The sequence below is a fragment of the Sinocyclocheilus grahami genome, unplaced genomic scaffold, assembly GCF_001515645.1.
Source record: "Sinocyclocheilus grahami isolate Dianchi unplaced genomic scaffold, SAMN03320097.WGS_v1.1 scaffold251.1, whole genome shotgun sequence".
Classification (NCBI taxonomy): Eukaryota; Metazoa; Chordata; class Actinopteri; order Cypriniformes; family Cyprinidae; genus Sinocyclocheilus; species Sinocyclocheilus grahami.
The window spans coordinates 375,438-397,667 of NW_015505430.1; the positions used below are offsets into that span (position 1 = coordinate 375,438).

The 22,230-nt window shown below is 38.7% G+C and overlaps 2 protein-coding genes across 3 annotated transcripts in view; one reads left to right on the forward strand and one right to left on the reverse strand.

The window, feature by feature from the left end:
• LOC107598404 (cytochrome c oxidase subunit 6B1-like) overlaps positions 1-2,944 on the reverse strand; it is a 7,159-nt gene extending 4,215 nt beyond the window's left edge. The window contains exons 1-3 of the mRNA XM_016289727.1: positions 2,865-2,944; positions 2,242-2,368; positions 1,662-1,762 (exon numbers count right to left, since the gene is read on the reverse strand). Of these exons, the coding sequence (XP_016145213.1) occupies positions 1,662-1,762; positions 2,242-2,347 (207 nt within the window). The 5' untranslated portion in view covers positions 2,348-2,368; positions 2,865-2,944. The remainder of the gene's footprint in view (positions 1-1,661; positions 1,763-2,241; positions 2,369-2,864) is intronic.
• Positions 2,945-5,125: 2,181 nt separating this feature from the next.
• LOC107598383 (ras-interacting protein 1-like) lies at positions 5,126-21,681 on the forward strand. 2 transcript variants are annotated; one of them, XM_016289694.1, is made up of 16 exons: positions 5,126-5,416; positions 6,448-6,569; positions 9,966-10,414; positions 12,003-12,263; positions 12,370-12,593; positions 13,688-13,849; positions 14,266-14,470; positions 16,190-16,488; positions 16,825-16,986; positions 18,348-18,388; positions 18,954-19,108; positions 19,582-19,694; positions 19,792-20,080; positions 20,237-20,400; positions 20,501-20,642; positions 21,158-21,681. In XM_016289694.1, exons 2-16 carry the CDS (start codon positions 6,448-6,450, stop codon positions 21,334-21,336), a joined length of 2,967 nt encoding a protein of 988 aa, XP_016145180.1. In that variant the 5' UTR covers positions 5,126-5,416; the 3' UTR covers positions 21,337-21,681. The 2 variants fall into 2 exon arrangements, with proteins under 2 accessions (XP_016145180.1, XP_016145181.1); XM_016289695.1 differs by having other exon boundaries at positions 12,370-12,503.
• The last annotated feature ends 549 nt before the right edge of the window (positions 21,682-22,230 follow it).

A 22,230-nucleotide genomic window follows, 5' to 3' on the forward strand; every position in this document is an offset into this window, starting at 1 on the left:
GACATGTCCGGTGAGTATGTTGGCCATGCAAGAACTGGGATGTTTTCAGCTTCCAGGAATTGTGTACAGATCATTGCAACATGGGGTTGTGCATTATAATGCTGCAACATGAGGTGATGGTCGTGGATGAATGGCACAACAATGGGCCTCAGGATCTTGTCACGGTATCTCTGTGCATTCAAAATGCCATCAATAAAATGCACCAGTGCTCGTTGTCCATAACATATGCCTGCACATACCATAACCCCACTGCGGGCCACTCGATCCACAACGTGGACATCAGCAAACCGCTCACCCACACGACGCCATACACGCTGTCTGCCATCTGCCCTGTACAGTGAAAACCGAGATTCATCCGTGAAGAGAACACCTCTCCAAAGTGCCAGACGCCATCGAATGTGAGCATTTGCCCACTCAAGTCGGTTACGACAACGAACTGCAGTCAGGTCGAGACCCCGATGAGTACGACGAGCATGCAGGTGAGCTTCCCCGAGACGGTTTCTGACAGTTTGTGCAGAAATTCTTTGGTTATGTAAACCGATTGTTGCCGCAGCTGTCCGGGGGGCTGGTCTCAGACAATCTTGGAGGTGAAGATGCTGGATGTGGAGGTCCTGGGCTGGTGTGGTTACACGTGGTCTGCAGTCGTGAGGCCAGTTGGATGTACTACCAAATTCTCTGAAACGTCTTTGGAAGACGGCTTATGGTAGAGAAATGAACATTCAATTCACGGGCAACAGCTCTGGTGGACATTCCTGCAGTCAGCATGCCAATTGCACGCTCCCTCAAAACTTGAATTTTGTTCAGTGTACGTATTTGAAAGGTGTATGTGCTGCAGAAACCAACAAAGACGAGAAGAAAGAAAAAGTTGTTCTCGTATAGTTTTCCTTCAAGTTTTGCTTTTATAAAGCCAGTTCTAACCTCACTGTCCCTCCACGGGCTTTCATATTGACCGAGTGACCAAATAACTACAGGTCTGTAAAAACTTTAGAGTCACTCACAGCAGCACAGAATTGTGACAAATCGATATAGTGTGATGTTGCACTGCAAAACATCAGACTTGTATCTGATTTAGGACCACATAATAAAAGTGGCCCAAATCAGAATTTAAAAGATCAGATTTCATGTGGTTTGCGCTGTTCACACTGTTATGGGAATTTTTTTTTGACAGATTTGGACCACCCTGACCTCTAGTCATACGAGAAGAAAGGAGGAATGGAGATAATGTGTTTGTTTTTTTTAATAAGCTTGTCCAGTTTCACAGAATTTCAAATGCATATATCTGCTAAAAGTTTTTGTCAGCATTATGTTCTCAAGAATATTTATGGCCACATAGATAAAAACATACAGACTGAAAGCCACACTTATTACTTTTTTCTTGATGTATATAAAACTTAGCTTTATAAAACTGAGCTTGATTGGACTGTGAAAAGTCTGATTTGAAAAGGAGAAAGGATCAGACAAGACAGCTGGACATGCGGTCTTTGCATTTATGATGTGATGAAAAGCCATTTGAGAAGTGAAAGTTATTTTAATGAAGCATGTGCTGATGAAATAACACAAGGAATGTCTATTAGGTAACTATGGTAAATCTTGATTTTCATGTTTACGCAAAGGTTCTATTACTTAGGTTTTCAGAGGCGTTTCTGGTAGAACAGACTCACCCAGCTCATTGGACACAGGCTCTTGTAGACTCTCTGATACCATTCGCAGGGAGAACTGTCCTGCCCTTTGCTTGACAAAGCCTTATTACACCTGTGGAAGTCTGAGGGGGAAAAAAACTGCAATCAGCCAGGAATAGTGTACAGTCCACAACCCCAGACTTCTATGCGTTATTCAATTCATAATGCATTTTGATCAAGTCAAGTAACGACTGATAAGGTCAAATAATCAATAGATCAATTATAGCTCATAACTTCAGGGGTTTGCTGCACCGGACTAACACAAGCAAAGACACCGAACTAGAGATTTACTACAAACAACCCTGCTTTACCACCCATGTGACCTTCAAGAAAACAAGTCCTGGTTGCTCTAAAAGATCTATCCATGAGATTAGTATACTACTAATAACCATCACGTTCCTGGCGAAAGTCTCATATTCATTATAATTTTGTACAAGTCTGTATGTGAAGCACACTTGTCATTTCATAAATAATACAAAGCACTTGAACCACAATATGTTTTTATTAATGCAATAATTTTGATTACAAATATGGGCCAAATAATCATTTCTTCTGTACTTACCGAGGTAATTCTGGAAACAGTTTCTAGTCTGGTTAGTGTTTGGAAAACGGGAATCGAATGGAGCCGTTCTGTAATTCTTGATCTTGTCCTCAATAACATCAGCCATCTTCAGTCAAAGATAATGGGTCTGTGTGACATACAGTAAACATTCACAGATAAACAACATTATCAAAATACTTAAAACACATAATTGGACTTAAGCTGCTCAAATGTCGTAGTTTAACAGTGTAATATATCAGACGACTGCGAGTGGCTTTCACAGTCTGAACAGACGCCAGTCACGGTCTCGTTATACGACGCCTATAGTGATGTTAAACTTGCTTGATATATTTTAGACGAGCTCTTTAAACTTTCAACGAGGTAAATACAAATTGAAGTGAACTTGTAAACGCGTAAAATAGGTTTATTATACGTTCAAAACAGCAAACATATTCGCGTAAGTAACATAACCTTGATATAACCGGTTACAGTAGCCTGTTTGCTAGCTCGCCGTTCCCATAAAACGCCCGTTGCTATTTCGTGAATTCTGCTAGAGTAAAGCTAAAGCATTTTAATAAACCTTGCACGAGATTAAGCAATCTCACAACAATTTAAATTAAACAAATGTAAACATTGAGGCCTACCTCTTGCTGTGCCCTTAGCGTAACGTCCTCTCGAAAGACTTTATGAGCGCACTGAATTATGGGAAGTCAAACTGTGTAGGAGGGGCATGAGGCGGAGTAAAGGCGGGGCTTTACGAGTATATTTATTATTTACACACTTCATGAATAGTATTCATGTAGGTTCCTCCAGTATTTATTCTTATCTTCAGATGTAATATGATGGAAATAAAATTATAATAAAATATTCATATAAAACAATAATTGCAATAATAAATCATATAATAAAAAGCAATGATAAAATAAAAAATGTGTCAGTAATATTAATAAAACAATAATTGCAATATACAATCTAAAATAAAATACAATAAAACGAATCGCTCAGAAAGAAATTCATGAACAAATGAAAATGGAACGGAATATTAAAATGATATATATTTTTTTAAAACAACAACTAATATTGACATTTACCAATAAAAAGCAGGCTAAACACTGAGAAGCACAATATAGCACGATAAGAAATAGTGTCATCGTAAATCATAAAGTGGAAAAAGCCTGCAGAATAATACCATGGTATATTCAGAACCCATCTCTGTGAAGCATATGTTTCTTTTATTACTGAATCCACTGTCTAAAGCAGAGTATTCATTTATTCCTGTATATTTTTTATTTATCGTGTGCTTTATTTAATTTATTTGTGTTTTAGTGTTTATTTATTTTAATGTGTGCAATGAAGCAGCATAAATGCTAAATTCTTTTGACATATTCTTATATTTTTTATTACAGTTTTAGCCACAGCAAATAAATAAATAAACTAATAAATAAAATAAATAGTTTTTTTTTTTAATTACATTTTTTAAATACATCAATATAGAGCACTTTTGGAAATCTGTGGCTCAGCACCTTGGCCAGGGGTGTCAAACTCAATTCCTGGAGGGCCGGAGCCCTGCAGAGTTCTGTTTCAATCCTGCTCCAACACACATACCATATAGTTTTCAAATAAGTCTGAAGGACTCGATTATTTGGATCAAGTGTGTTAAATTAGGGTTGAATCTAAACTCTGCAGGGCTCCAGGAATTGAGTTTGACACCCCTGGCCTAGACTATAGGAAGCAATAAGCCTAATTCAAGAGAGTGTAGTTACTGTATTCTGCCTTTGTAGGGCACTGCTGGCTACCAAACCACCTTCTCATTCCTCCTCTAGAGTTGAGGTGTGAGAGATGTACAGTAAGAACTTTTTACCAAAGAAAACGTGCACTACAGTATGCACACCTCATTCCAAACACATTCCCTCTGACCAGGAGCCAGGAAGAGCTTTCACTTACACAATAAAATTAAACATGGAGGGACAAGTCTGAATGACGTACAGGAGCCTTCACAGTCTGCTGTCAATGCTTCCTGTCTCAGAGCTTTTGGCTTTGCTTTTTGAAATGACATGGTGCATATGAGTGTGTGTGTGTGTGTGTGTGTGTGTGTGTGTGTGTGTGTGTTTGTTAAACACAGTAAAAATATCTGATATAGCTAAATGTTATAACTTTTTACTGTTAAACACAGTAAAAATATCTGTTATAGCTAAATGTTATAACTTAAGAAGCAAAATTACAATAATCTAATTATTTTAGTAATAGTTATTTAGTAGTTCTATTTTTTCTTGTTTTATGCATAAATCTCACAATTTTAGATTTATGTTTTAAACAAGAAAAAAATCTTTAGTACTGATATTTCTTATACAAATAGGATATATAGATATACACACATTCACATGCATATATATATATATATATATATATATATATATGGTTCTTTCCTGAGACACATCATTCTGTTGTTGACAAGGTCAAAGGTTATGAGGCAAGTGTTAGACTTTTGCTCATACCTTGTATTTCTTATGGGTAATAAACATACAGTATACTGTTCATTCATTCATATATATTTCCTGAGGATTGTTTCTATACACATTAGTCAGGGTAGCACCATATTTAATCCTGTAAAATTCAATATGGCGTCTCTTCTGACTAGGGCTCTCCAACTGTCAGACAATTTCCGGCTCTGTTCTGATTGTGAATGAACATAATGGACATCCTGACTATAGTGCTTATAACATTTTTTTCGTCTTGCTGTACAGCAGTGTCATTGACTTTATGCGTATGCGTATTACGCTTTATGCATATACTTCATATTCTCTCTCTCTCTTTTTCAGGATATAGGTGTTGTCCATTGGGGAGGAAGGAAATTCTGTCATTTAGAACAATGGGCCTGCTTCTCTATCTATAGAAGCAGAAAATGGGAGAGAGAAACGAGGGAGAAATAGAAAGCAAGAATAAGGACTAGAGGACCCTTCTTGTACATCGAAATTGAAAAAGACATGCTAAAAACGGGATGAAAGGACAAATTCTGGTAAAGCAAAGCAAGGCCTCATGCAGAAAATGGACTATTTAAACCTAATTATTCTGGAATAAGGAGACACAGAACCGATCTCCACTGGTATTTATTTGACATTATTATAATACACTTCACAAACAACAACAGCCATTCTGAAGATTTATCCTGATATAAAGAGGAAGCCCGTCACAGTGGGTAAGTCACATTCAGATCATCTGGTGGCAAGAAAAGCCATTTTACCAATGCAAAATGACTGTTTTGGAGCTGCAGTCAGCATATACTGAATACCTTTCCCAACCAAAAGTTGTAAATTTCTTGGTTGTTCTACATCCACCATTTACTCTGTAGAATGTGATGAAATCAATTATGGTCAAAGAGTCAACATATTAAAAGTCAACTTCACTTTTGAGGAACAATAGGGGACATAGGACACTTAGGGGGTCTGTTCAGGGGTTTTCCCGGCTGTCTGTGAGGATACATGGAGATGAAGTCCATAATTAGGCTGGAGAGCAAAAAAAATTATGTTATTATGTATAGCCGACGTTCAGTGCTTTTAATCAAAGTATGACAAGGATGATATTCATAGAATGTGGTTTGGCTTCGTGGCTTATCCTCAGCAGTGATAGTTTCATTTTGGTTGATATCCTCGTCATGGCCTCTTGGCGAAGCCACTTGACTCGTACTTGACTTCCACGAGTATGCTTAGGTCAGGAGCAACAGTGCCAAACCTCTGGTTTTCATTATGAATGTGAAATAAATCTTTTTCTCAGAGCCATAACTATTCACTGCCTGCCCTGTCAACTTTGTGGCATTCCCTGCTAACTGCGTTAATGCTCTGTTACTCATAGACTCGTAGATGATGAAGAATGTATGACATTGCACGTCCTGATTATTCAACGGGACGTTAGCTTTTCCTGCCATTTGTCTACTGAACGTCATTCCCTGCCAAAATCAAAATCTGATGTTGGAGAAAAATGACACAAACTTAGAAGATGAAATATTTTTAAAATGTAAAGACTCACACAATGGCTAATATTGATATCTTATGTCAATGGTCTTCTGGTGTTTCTTTGCATCTGTCTTTCTCTGACTGTTAAGACATTTCCCTTTCTTGCTTTTTCCTACTTCCCCCCGGTCCTTCCTTTCTCAATTTATTTTTGTCATTTTATCTTTCCATTCTCCACACTCCCGTCCAGTCCTCAACTCCCTCTCTCTTACTCCCTCAGATGGAGGAGTCTGGCAGTCCCCCATTTAGGAAGCTTCATTTCCCAGTGGGGTTGTGGATAAATTCTCCACGGAAACACTTTGCCAAGCTGGGAGCTCGCTGGCCCAGTGCAGCATCAGTCAAGTCAGTGTTCTGAACTTTCTCTTACTCTCTGGATCAATGACAAATAAAAGTGTCCAAGATAAATAAAAGTACAAAACATGTGCCAGGTTCTTAGAACTGTATACATGTTGGTTTGAGATGGAAAGACTATTATACAATTGTCAAAAATCTTTTCACTTAATGAATCTATAACTGTCATATTTTCCATTCTCCTTTGAATACATGTGTGTAAACACCCTTACCATTACTTTTAAAAAAAGGTTTTGAAAAAAAAATTAGCAAGGCAAAAAGTATATTGTCACGTCACGCTGTTGAGGGAACACGCTGGAGGCACGAGGAAACGTTTAACAGTCTTTAATCACGAAACACAGGAGACAAGAGTAGGGGTACAACCATCCTGGCCAAATTTGCCCATTGGCCTCTGACCATCATGGCCCCCTAATCATCCCCATACACTGATTGGCTTTATCACTCTGTCTCCTCTCCACCAATAAGCTGGTGTGTGGTGGGCATTCTGGCGCACTATGGCTGCCGTCGCATCATCCAGGTGGATGCTGCACACTGGTGGTGGTTGAGGAGATTCCCCCACTTTCATGTAAAAGTGCTTTGAGTACCCAGAAAAGCGCTATATAAATGTAACTAATTATTAATTATTATTATTATTATTATTATGATCCACAATAGGAGCTTGAGCCAACACACGTAGAGAACCAGTAGACCTGACAAACACAAACTGAACAGACTAGGACTTTTAAACACTGGATAACGAGGGACAAAATAGACATAGCTGGAAACAAATTAACACAATTAACACGAGGAAAAACTGGGTCACGTGGAGCAAAACGCACACAGATAGTCCAGAACCCTGACATATTGCCCCCCTCCCAGAAGATGCGTCCTCGCACTGTAGAACAACAGAGGGGGGGAAATGGGTGGGAACTAAGGAGGAGGCTCAGGAGGAGGACGGATGTCCGGGAGGGGGCCGGCAGACAGAGTCCAGGGAGGAGACGATGGAGGGAGGAGCCAGGGAGGAGACAGGAGGGGCTTGGAACAGTAGGAGCCCAGCTGGACCCAGGCCACAGCCATAATGTCGACCCAGGGTGGAGCCGACAGAGGGAGGAGCCATGGAGGAGGAATGGCCGCCGAATCCAGGGGGCCGACCAACGGCGGCGGAGCAGGTGGCAGAGGAGCCAGAGGCAGAGATGGAGAGCCAACGAGCCAGGGGGATGCCGAGGATCCGGGGGGCCAGGGTGGAGCCGAGGGCTCTGGCGACCAAGGCCGGAGGCCTGGAGATCTCCGGGAGGAAGGAGCCCAATAGAGCCGGTGGGATGGAGCAACGAGGTGCAGCCAGAGGAGCAGAGTCCTGAGGCGATTGGCGGGTTGACGCCCGACCAAGGCGGAGCCAGAGGGACGAGGGAGCCCGGTGGAGCTGGTGGATCGACGGGTGACGGTGGAGGCGAGGGAGCTAGGAGCCGAGGTGGAGCCGCTGGGCCTACGTACCGAGGCGGAGTCCGGGCCTCGGAGGCTGGAGGCGGAGGTGAAGGATTCTCCAGCCATGACGATGCTAGAGGATGGCAGACCCACGGCGCTTTCACCGTAATGATGGTGGGCTGAGGGCAGGCAGAGGGGCTGCCAGACGACAGCGGTGGAGGAGGCAGGAGCGGGTGGGAGGGCGGTCATTTGTGAGTCTCCGGGCATTCAGGGCTTAACTCCGGATCGGAAGCCCCCTCTAGGCTGTACACAGGAACAGGATGGCGCTCAGGAGGAGAGGACACTTGAGGGCGCTTACGAGGAGCTGGCACTGGAGGGCGCTCTGGACTGGATTCGGGGACTGGAGCCCTCTCCTCTTTGGCACTTTCGCCCCGCCATACTCGGCTCACCCTCAGCCGCGGTGCAGGGAGCAGAGCTCCTCTCCGCGCCCACACCGTCCGCGGCTTTCTCCCTCATGGCGGGCATTGTTGCTGGCTCTTGCACCTGGTCTAACGGCTTGGGCTCTACTTCCGGGGCGATCCTCTGCTTAGTCGCTCGGCATTGCGCTGGCTTGTAGATCGCGGTGGGAATTGGCTCTCCGTCATCGGTGGGCTCGGGCTTTAGGTCCGCACAGCGGGGAGATGGTGGGCTGGGCTCTGGGTCCGGAGTGGATCTGGCAAGATCATCCTCGGGAGTGACAGTGAGAGGTGAGCTGGTGGTGCTTGCTAGCAGCTGAGCCTGGAACGGTATGGTCCTCGAGAGCTCTGTCCCCCTGTCCAGCAGGAGGAGGGGGTATTCGGGGCGAAGAAGGGCATCCATCCAGGGAACAACGGAAAAAATAGACACTGGGTAAAAACAGGAAACAAAACGGAGGGTAGACACATGGAGGTTACTGTTTTGGTCAGGTCTTATGTGACTCTGTTGAGGGAACACGCTGGAGTCACGAGGAAACATTTAACAGTCTTTAATCACGAAACACGGGAGACAATCCACAATAGGAGCTTGAGTCAACACACATAGAGAACGAGTAGACCTGACAAACACAAACTGAACAGACTAGGACTTTTAAACACTGGATTACGAGGGACAAAATAGAGACAGCTGAAAACAAGTTAACACGAGGAAAAACTGTGTCACGGGGAGCAAAACGCACACAGATAGTCCAGAACCCTGACATATATAATATATGTTGTATGACATTTTACAACTAGAAATGAGCTTGCCTAACCTTTTGCAAAAAAAAAAGGCAAAAAAACAACAACAACAAATTATCTGATATTTTAAGAAACTTAAATTGTGACACAATCTAGTTCAATAAGGTTGATACATAAAAATGTATTTTACTTACTGACCTTATTCTGACCCTTGCAGACTAAAAATAAGAGAGATTATAACAACAATATTATGATATATATATTATTTTACTTATTTGTTCATTTGTGTGCTTGCTTGCGTGTTGGCTGTGTCAAGTCTTTTTTATATTAAATCACTACTTTTATAAATAATAAGAAAAGATTATGCCAAACTATTCAATTAGGTTCTCTTTTCAATCATTTCATTATTTTTCTTCATTATGATATCAGTACAGTTGTACCACCCTGACATTTAAAAAAAACTTTAATTTAAAAAATATTCAAATACATTTTAATTCAGACATTAGATCATGTTCATCATAAAATGTATTCAAGTTATTGTATAATGAATTGCACTGTTAATCTTGTTTTTTAATAAATTAATTGATCTGGACAAACAAACTGAGTGTCATAGGTCTAACTGTTACTAACATTTCTCTTTCAAAGCAATGGGGGAACATTATGGAAAAATCTGCATGTATGACATAAACATGGACGCTTTACTGTACAAACTGTACTACGTAGACAGATTAATATCTGATATACAATATATGATTTGTATATCACCTCCTTCCTGTTGCTTTCGTCTAATCAGGTCCACAACTAGCTCAGATGCCGCTTCCCTTCCCGAGGCCCCATCATCAGTCCCTTCCTCCCTCTCTCACTCCACCCCTTCTCTTGCCCCACCCTCTCCATCCCCTTCTCCAGCCTTCCTCCGCCCTCGCCCCGCCAATCAGCAGTCCCGGGCCAAGCGGCTGTCTCACCTTTTCCTGAGAGGCCGGTCCAACAGTGACCGAGACTGTGCCATTGGAGAACGTGAGAGGGAAATATGGGCACATTCTGCCACCCCGTCATCACATCACTACCTGCCTCCCGCTTCCTCTAATGCCCCTGGGCTAGTCAAGATCTATGGAGATGCCCTGTCTAGTGGAGCTAACTATCGGAGTCTTCTGGCAAACATGCACTCCACTTCCCGCCAGCTCATTCAGCAGGTCATCACCCGCTACACTGAGAGAGAAAGAGAGAACGAGAGCGAAGACACAGGTATTTCTTTCCCTGTAATGGTGAACCCATCAAGTTAGTCTAGCAATCACTAATGTGTGAGTTTGTAAAAATTATGCATCATTTACTCAGTGGTCACAGTAGTCAAAATCCAAAAAAGCACAAAAGCACCATCAAGAAATAATCAAAGTGTGTCTTTAAAGCCATAGTCCACCGAAAAATGAAAATTCTGTCATCATTTACTCACCCTTATGTCGCTCTAAACCTGTATAACTTTCTTTCTTCTCTGCAATACCAAAGAAGACATTTTGATGAATGTTGGATAATGGTTTTGAGTCCCACTGGCTTTCATAGTATGGACAAAAAAAAATGTTTGCTTACCTACATTCTTCAAAATATCTTCTGTTGCACTCTAGAGATGAAAGAATGTCATACAGGGTTGAAATTACATGAGGGTGAGTAAATGATGACAGAATTTTCATTTTTGGCTTAACTAACCCTTTAAGACGTGTGCCCTAAGTCTTCTGAATCCAGTTTTCCGTAAAGAATGTATTGAAATATAGTTTAGTCACAGATATCATGAAAAATATTTTTGTCATTATTTACTGATATTCAATCTCTACTGAAATCTCATTTATGAACCTCTTTCAGGTCCAAAAATGGACATGCTATGCCAGTGTTGATGTAACTAAATCCAAAATGACATGTCCTTCCATGTCTTGTAATCAAGATTTTTTTTATTTTTAAAGAAAAAAAAGAGTCTCTTATGCTCACTAAGGCTGCATTTATTTGATAAAAATACAGTAAAACATTAATATTGTGAAATATTATTACAATTGAACATTAAAATAACTTTTTAATAATAACTTTTGAATAACTTTTTTATTTGAATATACAGTATTTTAAATGGGTGTCACATTCATCAGAAATCATTATAATATGCCAATTTGATGCTCAAGAGTTTTTATTTGTAAATTATTATTATTATAATTATCAATATTAAAAACAGTTGTGATGCTTAATATTTCTGTGGAAACCATGAAATACATTTTATTCAGGATTCTTTGATGAATAGAAAGTTCAAAAGCATTTATTTGAAATAGAAAACTTTTGTAACAATGTAAAAATGTATACTGTCACTTTTAATAAATTCAATGCATCCTTGCTGAATAAAAGTATTAATTTCTTCTAAAAAAATGTTTTACTAATTCCAAACTTTTGAGCGGTAGTGTATATTTCAGTCTGTTCCTCACAAAAAAGTTATGGCCTCAATAGGCTGGAATAAAGCACATGATCTGTAATATGAATCACTTTTATGGTGCTTTTGTGGTTTGAATAGTTGTTGTTTAGAAAGAACTAAGATAAGATTCTTCAGAAAAACAGTGCAGCCACCTTTGGAATGACATGAGGGTGAGTAAATAATGATGGAAGTTTCATATTGGCCTGCATATTGGGTTCATCAATCCATTATCTTGCAATGTATGAAAAATAAAACATCAAAAGCAAGCTGCAAATAATCAAATGTGCATTCTGAGTGAAGCCATCACAGATTAGATGTAGGAAATTAGGCTTTACTCGCTCATTGTATCATTGCCTTCTGAATGTCCCAACTTCCTGTTCACCTGGCTAGCTCTCCAGAAATATTTCCCAGAGGACTTCCTGTTATGTGATGTCATTGGAAAGCCCATTCAGCAGCCAGATGGAGCCATTAAATGGCAAACTGAGTGCCGAAGGAGCGTGGCCTCCTGGGAATGCCCCTTACAGCTAGTAGATATGTGGAGGCCGAAGGATGATTTTGAAAGACGGTTTGAGATCCAGCGCCTTGATGAATATGAGAGGGAGGAGAAAGAGAAGGAAAGAGAGAGAGAGAGGGATGGAGAGAGCTATCAAGGTTGAACCATCTTTATATTTGCACATTTTATATTTATATAGACATTTTAAAAGTGTATTAACCTGGGTGACAATTAATTTGTGGGAAAACACTACTGTGGTAACAGGAGTCCGTTGGAGGCGGAGCCGCGTGTCCTCTGGGGGCGGTCCAGAAGAAGAACGAGGTCATCGAGGCCGGAACACAGAACTGAGGAGGAGTATTAGTGATATGAACCTGAGTCTAAGACGTCGTCAGGGCAATGTGAGCAATGACCCTCGGCGTTCTGGCAATGCCCCAAATGGACAGGACAGAAAGAACATAGTGAGCATGATAGCAACAGAAGGAGGAGAGGTAAAATAAAGAAACAGGCATATATATCACAACCTCAATAATGTGAAATCGAATTGATAACACAGGGCCCAACAATAAGGATTTTTCCCCCCTGTTTGCACGGTTTGGGCTAGTAGTTCAGATTTCTACTTCTCCTTCCAACGCATTCACTTGTTTAAAAAAAAAATAATAATAAATAAATAAAGGAATGAATGAACAATTTATTTATTTTACATAATATATATTTATATATTTAAAATATATATATTTATAAAATCATAAAATAATTTTTTAGAAGTATTTCAATATGTATAATATGTATGATAGTTGAATATTAACTTATTTAACATTTAAAGTAAATGTTTATTTTGAAATTATAAACATATATAATTTACTACACATTTGTCACAAGTTTACTGATAACTTTTTAAAACTTATTTTCACTGAAGCTACTAAGACTATCATTAAGTAATTATTACAAATTTGACAAAGCCTTGTTAGCCAGCTAGATCATTTACCTAACTAAACGCTGACAAGCAGAATTGACACATTGTAAATAAATTTTTTTTTTAAATTATATATGAAATATATATATTTTAAAACATATATGAAATATTGGAGTATTATATTTAAAATGATTTAAAATGTATAATATTTATAATATGTAAAACTTATTTTTAATTATTTAAAAAATATTATTTACTACACATTTTTCACAAGTTTTACACACAAAAAATGAAATAATAGCTAAATAATAATAATAAAGAAAAACTCAAGATAGCAACTGTTGCTTCCATTTCATTATTACAATTTCCACAAAAACTCATCTGTGTTAGCCAGTTAGATTATTTTACCAAGCTAATAATTTTAAAAAGTTGACATGTAGAGGAAACTGGCTCAATTGAGCGCTGGCTCAATAGATCAAATGACAGCTCTGTCAACTGGCCCTGGAACTCTCTCACATCCTCATTGTCAAGCTCTATAATATATATCCCCACTACATGTCCCTAATACTAAATTAAACAACATAAAAGTCTATTTAATGCATGTTTATGCCATTATACAGTAAAGGCATGTAATCCATTCACAGTACTATCTTGTCTCTGCTTTGTCAGGTCACTGGGTCAAGAAGTGGTGGAGGTGAGACAGACAGGCGCACTCGGGCAGCAGAAGAAGAGAAAGACACCTGCGACCTGGAAGTGATGTCGCAGAGTCTGATCCTTCCACCGACAGATCGGCCTTACTTCCTGTTACTGCAAGGCTATGACCAGAGCAAGGCTAGACATGCATCATCTCACTTATCTTACAGCCATCCCATGACATCATACCTGTATTCCTGTATTAATCACAACATACCATCAGCGCTTTCATACCTTTGAGTGGAATGGCCACTGAACACGCAGCACAAAACAGCCATACAGAGGCTCTATATACACACGGGGGCCGGACAATACCAGCACAAGCATGCTGTGTCTACATCTCCATCTCTGCACAATGACCTCACACAAGCACACATTGTTGAAAACTGTAACACTCTTCATTCCTTATCGCCGCTGTATTTCTGCGACTTAAGATAGGAGATTGCACAGATTGGAGTAAAGACCACAATGAAGATCATAACAGCTTTTTTCCACTCTCTGTCTTCGCCAGTCTCCTTCTCACCCTCTCACTCTCTTGCTTATTATTTGTTTAGGACTTCGTGTTGTACATAATGGCGGGTCACACACATGTTTTTGGGCGGAAGCCAACATTCCGGGAGCGTGAGATGGACAGGGAGAGAGAGAGGAAGGGGAAGAGGCCTCTAAAAGTGGACACTTACCTCTCAGCCCCTGACCTGCTTGTCCGACACCTCCTGATCAGAAGAGACGCGGCCGTCCCAGAGCAACCACGTGGTCAAGGTACCATGACACCAAAGCAAAGACAGATAAAACTAATGCATACACAAAACAAAACTCAAGGGTTTTGTTGCAAATGGGCTCTGCTTTAGGTTTTCACATTCACATTGAATAATGCAGCACCAAGGATTTCAAACATTTGCGATAAAACAGGAACGGACAGTACTGATGTGGAGAAATGCTATACTGCAATTTTATTGATTAAAGAGAGCTGACAAACTCGGCAACTTTTTCACTGATGATATTTCTGTGTGCAAGTTGTATGTTCGTCTTCCTCTCTAGGCTGTTTTAAAACATGACTTGCGAACTTAATTCTTTTGGGAATCATGAAAAAAAAGAATCAGTGTCTTCAGGATTACTAGAAATTTACAGCCAGGTGAGTTTGATCAAGGTTGGAGCTAAACTCTGCAGGAAAGTGAGTTGAGAACCCCTGTACTAGACTTTTGGCATACAAAATTTCTATGAACACGGCAGTGGTTGTAATATGATGTCAAATTCATCTTTTCTAAAAATTTTATTCAACATACAATATATCCAAAATGTAAATATATGAAATTTACTCTTGTTTCGCTGCAATGCTGAAATTCTGTGGATTTAAAGTTTTAATTCGGAGTCCACACAGGTTTTCTGTTGGTCACACTTCTTCACGTGAAACAAATTAGCAAAAAATTCAACGATACTAGTTCACCAAACTTCAACTTTGGAAAGCAGCGAAATTCGCACAAGCTTGCGTTTCCCATCCCCCGCATTAGCATCCATGTCGGAAGTCATTGGAAGGAAAAATCGGTGAGGTTTCTCACTCAACAAAACACCAACAGGATAATGTCGCTCACACACTACATGATTTTCAGTCATGGATTGCTGTTCTTTTCACAACTATCTATCAATTCCAGTCAAAATTAATTTCCCACTACATGACTTGGAACGATTTTAGCTCTGATTTTCAGAATTTTGGACAGTCCAAAATTGGAGGCAAACCAATTTTGAGCGAGTTGCACATGAGTGCCAATCACTATATGTTTGAATTTTCAAAGACTCAGTTTGAAAGAAGTGCCGATGTGTAGCTGATGCCCAAAAGAGATTTAGCAGGTTAAACATCTAGACCTGTAGGGCGCAATTTGTTTTGTTTTAGACAGATACGTAGTGTAAGAACAGCAATCAGATAACTCTGAAAGTTGTGTAGTATAAGTGACATAACGCGTACAACAAAAAGATCACTACTAACAACAAAACATGCAAATCCTATTGTTATGCTAGCGTACATTGTTTGCAGCAAAGAATGCCATTATTAAATTCAGCACTTACACGTTTGTGAAGGTGAATACATTTACCAAAACAAAAAAAAACTATCAAAACAGTACACAAAAGCACTTGAATAACACAGCGTTTCTGTGTATTTTTGGACTATGTACCATTGTAGTACTGTGGTATTGCTAAAGTATATTGGAGTAGCAAATACCGCTGTACAATTTTATATAAACACGTAGAATATTGGATGAGATTACAGCTGACTATTATAATATATCATATTTATTAAAAAATATTAAGTATTTTAAATATATAGCAAGCTACCATATAGTTTCTAGTGCTACCACTTTTTCAGCTTTTAGTTTAGCTTAGCTGATTTTTTTCTGTATGGTGGTTGCCAGCTTAGCTAGCTACATGTTTTGAGTAGCTTGCCCAATACTGTCTGCAATTATACTTCTGGTTCTTCTTCTTTAGCCTTGGCACATCCATTCAGAGGAGGACCTGTCACTCTTAATGGAGCTCCACTTTATAGGGAAGCAGTCCTAAAACCCGGAGACTTGTTGGGTCTTGGCAGCCACTTCCTTTTCCTTTACCGTGACCCCCGTGTGACCCCCGCTCCGCCCCTGGCCTTACCGCCACCGTGGCAAGATGACATGCCAACTTCCTACAGCCCTGGCGGGATGACAGATAGACAGGAAATGCTCAGGCTGTATCTGGGGTCCACAGAATCGCTGCTGAGATTCCAGGCCAAACATGCGGATGCCCTACTGCAGGTAAACACTGATACAATCGAATAATCCTTCTGATATATCTGTCATAAACAAACACTAGTGCAGTTTTGACAGGGCGGATTTTATCATAATGATTTACTGCAACAGACAAACAGTAGGCTACAATGATGTAAAAATTAGAAAACAGTTCTGCTAACATTTCTGTGTAAATGTTTATAATATGGCATACTAAGTGAGTGCTGCAATGAAAGTTAATTTAGGAAAAATATTATCACTGGTAAATTGTGGTGTAACAAATACTGCAGTACTTTAAATTTTTGCCATGACTTCATAATATTTATTTATACAAATCGGTTACTACTTATACTTTAATTTCAGGAAATTATTTTGAAGAACTCCAGCCCAGATTCGGGGGGCGGGGCTTTAGCACCTGCTTATCTTCTGTCGCTCATGACTGACTACGCCTCTAAACATCTGGATCCTGCAATATTACCTCAACTACTTTTAAAGGCAGCCAATCAGATCAAAGGAATTGTTTGGGTGAGTATCCAAAAGTCTAGTGCAGTGATTCCTAACCAAGGCTATGTGTACGTAATTTTGCTTTTTTTTAATCTATCTAACAGAAATAACCTTTTTAAAACAAATATGGTCACACTTTATTTTAAGGTCCAATTCTCGCTATTAACAAACCATTAACTACGACTTTTGCCTCAATAAACTCCAAATTTGCTGCTTATTAGTAGTTAGTAGGGTAGTTGATAAGTTTAGGTATTGGGTAGGATTAGGGATGTAGAATATGGTCATGCAGAATATGTGCTTTATAAGTACTAATAAACAGCCAATATGTTAATAATAGGCATGCTAATACACAACTAGTTAATAGTGAGAATTGGTCCTTATACTAAAGTGTTAAAATAAATAAATAAATATATACATGAATATATGATAAGCAAAATATATTGGTTTAATAATTAAATAATTATTATTTTAACAATTAAAACATTACTCTTGTACTTTTTTTAATTAAAGGCTTAACACATTTCTTTTTCTAAGGAAAGTATTTATGTTTTGTCATTTTCATCAAACCAATACCAAACTAAATGCAATTATGACAAATACTTCTGGGGGGTCTTAAAGTACATTTCCAGATTTGTTTTTAAGTGAATCACTGTAATAATAGTTATTTTAGTAATATTAATGATAGTCATGCTAAATTATATCCATAAAATGAGGTAAAAGAAACTTATGTCTGGTTTGGTGTGATAATAAAGTGATTCTATTTTATTTTATTTGTGTTGATGAAGAGTTGCTCGAGTTTTACTAATGGGGCAGAATATTTTGGAAACCGCTGGTCTAGATGATATGAAACATCATGAAATCATGAAGTGTAAAGCCACAACCTTTATTAGGAGTTTAGTAAAGTACATGGCTGGGCTGTTATATAACAGCACTGAGACAGCAATTGGACTGCAAAGGTGATAATGAACTTGACATGATTTGAACAGGCTGTCACTGTTCTTAACACTTCTTCTGCCCACTTTGATGTTTTGTCAAACCACTGCAGAGATAAAACTGGACTAACGGTTAAAACACACAACAAACACTAATAGTTTATCTGAGAGTGTTTTAAAATGGACTCTCTCTGCACTGTGAAGCTGTGGTTGAGGAGCCACAGCTGCAGACACAGATGGGCTTTCACTGGAATTTCACCGTAGTTTGTAAACAGAGGTTGACTGATGTCATTTCCACCCGTTTGGAAAATGTGCTGTCATTGTCCGGACACATCAGCCAAACACTCCCGCCCATGCATTCATCCGAGTCTGCTTTAATCTGTCTCTCTCTCTCTCTCTCTCTCTCTCTCTCTCTCTCTCTCCCTGTCTGTTCCATTATTCATCTTTCAGGATAAAATTAAAGAGTTCGGTGACAAACATCCAACACAAAAGTAAGAACCTGCACCACCTCTCCATGCTGTACTAGATCTGTATACATTGTTCAAACATTGTTGCTCAGTGACAGGCCTGTAAACAGCAAATTCCTCTCACCTTACCCAGCACTGAACTTGTGTTTTGCCATTCTTTAAATAATCCTTTACTGTGAAATGCCTGTGCATGCCTAGAATATATACTTTCTATTTAAAGAAATTATATAATTATATAAATGAATAGAATTAAATTGTAAATTGTATTATATATTATATATTTCATTTGTTTTCATTTCATTTATTTTATTTAATTAAATGTATATAACAATTAAAAGAACCAAAGACTTAACTACTTCAGTCTGTGTGCATTGAATTTATTTAATACACAAGTTTCACAATTTGAGTTGAATTACTGAAATAAATGAACTTTTCCACAACATTCTAATTTATTGAGATGCACCTGTATATATACACAGTATATATGTAAAGTAGTATGAAAGCAATCATTTAAACTAATATATGTATAAATAAATGTGTGAATTTTGTGCCCTGTGCTGAGGTTTAATGTTTTTTGATGTGTGTTCAGCTCAGCAGAGGCCGATGTTGAACTTCCTCCACCAAGCATGCAGAAGCTCTCCTCTGACCTTCAACCTCTCATGTTCTGGATGTCCAATGCCACGGAGCTCCTCAACTTCTTTCAGGTCAAAGTTGAAGCAATGGAAAAAGAATGGGAATTTGAAGGTTAGTGAGAGATCGACAGTTACAGCATGTTTTCTCAAAACAAAAAATACTTGTGTTGTTGCATAACGTGCCGTATCTTCTGCTGTAGACGTGTTATGTATTTTGTTAGACTAAATCAGTTTTCTCTCATCTCTTATTATGCCATCTTGTTTATTTTAGTATACCTGCTAGTCTAAGCAAAAATTTTGTACTGTGAAATAAGCCTCAACTTTGAATAGAATTACAATATTCAACCTATACTGACTCATGACTCATACAACTCAAATACAAGCAGTTCATGAAATAAACATAGTCAAAATCTTTGTCAAATGTCAAACTGTACTTGTCACATGATATTATATTGTACATTGTCAAACAACTGTTATTCTGAAACTGAGTGCAATTATTATAAATTTCGAATGTTAATAATTACCAGGTCAATTGGGATGGTTTATGTTCTGTCTCTTTATGGTTTGTCACATCATAACCTGTAGTGCCGGGTGACCCCGTTCTCTCAGCTGATATGGACACCTGTTCTGAGGCGCTGGCACAGCTGGATGATGTCATTATGCACACCTTTCAGCAGTGTGTTTACCATCTGACCAAGGTGAGAGTGCATCAGTGTGCATTAGGGGTACTTAGGGGTACACATGTATGTTTAAAGCATTTCATTTATTTCAAACTCATTTTCCTCTCTCGATCAGACGTTATACTCCTTGCTCCCAGCACTGTTAGACACTAACCCGTTCTCCAGTGAGGAGAAGAAGAAAGGAAAAGCGGGAGCAAAGGACAGATCTGGTAATGAAGGGCAAGGAGATGAGGAAGAAGACATCTCCAGTTTGCCGCCCACCGTCGCTGGACTGGTGGAAGTGTATCGCTGCTCTCTGCAGCTCTCCCGAGAAGCTTGCCTCTCTCCACCGCTAACCTCCCAAACATTTGGCTACCTCTTCTTCTTCACAAACACGTCTCTTCTCAACACACTCTTGGAGAGAGGTGAGAATTTACAGTCTTTCATAAACACAGTAGTGTTTGCGCATGGTTTCGGGCAACGATGACAGCAGGATATGATGGCAATGAGTTTAGGGCTGGACGACCAGCACAAATGCAAGTCTGAGGTTTAAAATGATTTGTTTCTTCAATCTTTTAAAGATAGTCTATTCTCTTGGTCACGTGCGGTTCAAATTCGAACAAATCTGGACTTGGTCTTAGACTGGCTACAAGGAGCAGGCCTTGGAGATATTGCGTCAGAGTTTCTAAAGAAGCTATCAGTTACGGTCAACTTCCTGTGCATACCTAAGACCCGCCTTATTCAGGTGAGAGTTTGAGAACAAACTGACCCCATGCACTGAATATGTAAAGAACACAATGCTTTTCACGTCTATAATTTAGATATTAACACTCTGTGTTTTTCAGTCATCCTGGTCAAGTTTACAGGAAGAACATCCCTTGCTAAGTCCTTCCCAGCTTCACCATCTTCTCACTCATTATAAACTTGGACCAACGAGAGCCCCACCATCTTCATGGGCTCCGCTTCTCGGTACCGAACTTGGAGGTGGTGAGTAACAACCTAAATAAATCAACATATTCTTATATAATATTGATAATATGCCTGTCAAACTATTTTATACCTACTTATATAATATACACTACTGTTTAGAAGTTTTGGAGCCAGTAAGTTTCATCTTTTTATTATTTAAAGAATCTACAAAAATTTTAGGCCTAAGCAGCACAACTGTTTTCAACATTGATAATAATAAGAAATGTTTCTTGAGCAGCAAATCAGCATATTTGAATGATTGCTGAAGGATAATGTGACACTGAAAACTGGAGTAATGATGCTGAAAATTAAATATAAAATATATAAAAATATAAAATTAAATTGTAATCAAATATATTTATGGTATTTTTAATCAAATACATACAGCCATAGTGAGCATAAAAGACTTCTTTCAAAAACATTACACAAATCGTACAGACCCTAAAACTGTAGTGTATATCACATTTAATGTATTATGTTTATATTATATGTAATATTTGTTTTTGTCTTTAATATTATTCACATATTCTAAGATATTTTTGAGAGTTTTTTGGACCATCCTCCTCTTATCCTGCCTAATGAGACACCTCGGCTGGACCTGAATCAGCCAATCCCAAGCCCCGAGCTAATGAAGGAAGTGACACGCCTGCGAACATTCCTGTGGGGGCTCGACCAGGATGAACTTCCTGCTAATCAGCGGACTAGATTGTAACATTAATTCATAACATTAATTCATTCCAGTTGTCAAATTATGAACATTATCTAGTTCTCACATAGAGAAACTACCAGTCTTTAGACACTAGTAGATATTCATATCAGATGATATTCCTTCTTTTGTGTTTTTTTTTGCCTGTCAAGCACATCTGTCTTCATTATGACTATGTATAATTCATTGCATTAGTTACTTTAAAGGTTTATGTTAGATGAGATTCATTGCCTGGTTGCAGTGATAAATGCCAGCCTGTTATTTTACACAGTATTCAAATGTTCTGTAGGTTTTTTTCCACTGTTAATCTTAGTAAATATGACACTACAATAAACAATTTAAGCTGTTATGATCAGATACATCAGTTGCATTGATAATTTTTTTTACATTCTGTAATTCATTTAACCTACTGGCATGTTTTTTTTATGGATAGATTCTCATACATTTTGTGAGAGGCTGTTGGGAAAAGTGGTGGCCACCTGCTGTTCTATTAATCAACACTGGGTGGCATGCTCGCAATGGACTCAACGATTAGTTAGAGCAAGACTCCACTGGTCACCAGTAAAAATTCATATCACTTATCATGACTAACATTAATAATGAGCATCAGTATCCTGAAAATTATATATATATATAGTTGTGTTCTAGAAGTTTTTTTTTTTTAAATATATAAAAACTTATTATATATCAACTGTTCATAGTGGAAATACTGACATTTGCAGGTGCCCTTATGAACATTTACCGGCGCAACCATATGACTAGTTTACGCCTAAATACCACAGTTACTATTGTTACTACTGAAAACCATAATAAATACATATTGGATTTATTTATCTTCTTTTAAAATTCTTTATTTGATGACGGTTCAACTATATACCAAAGTTAACATTATTTTATTGC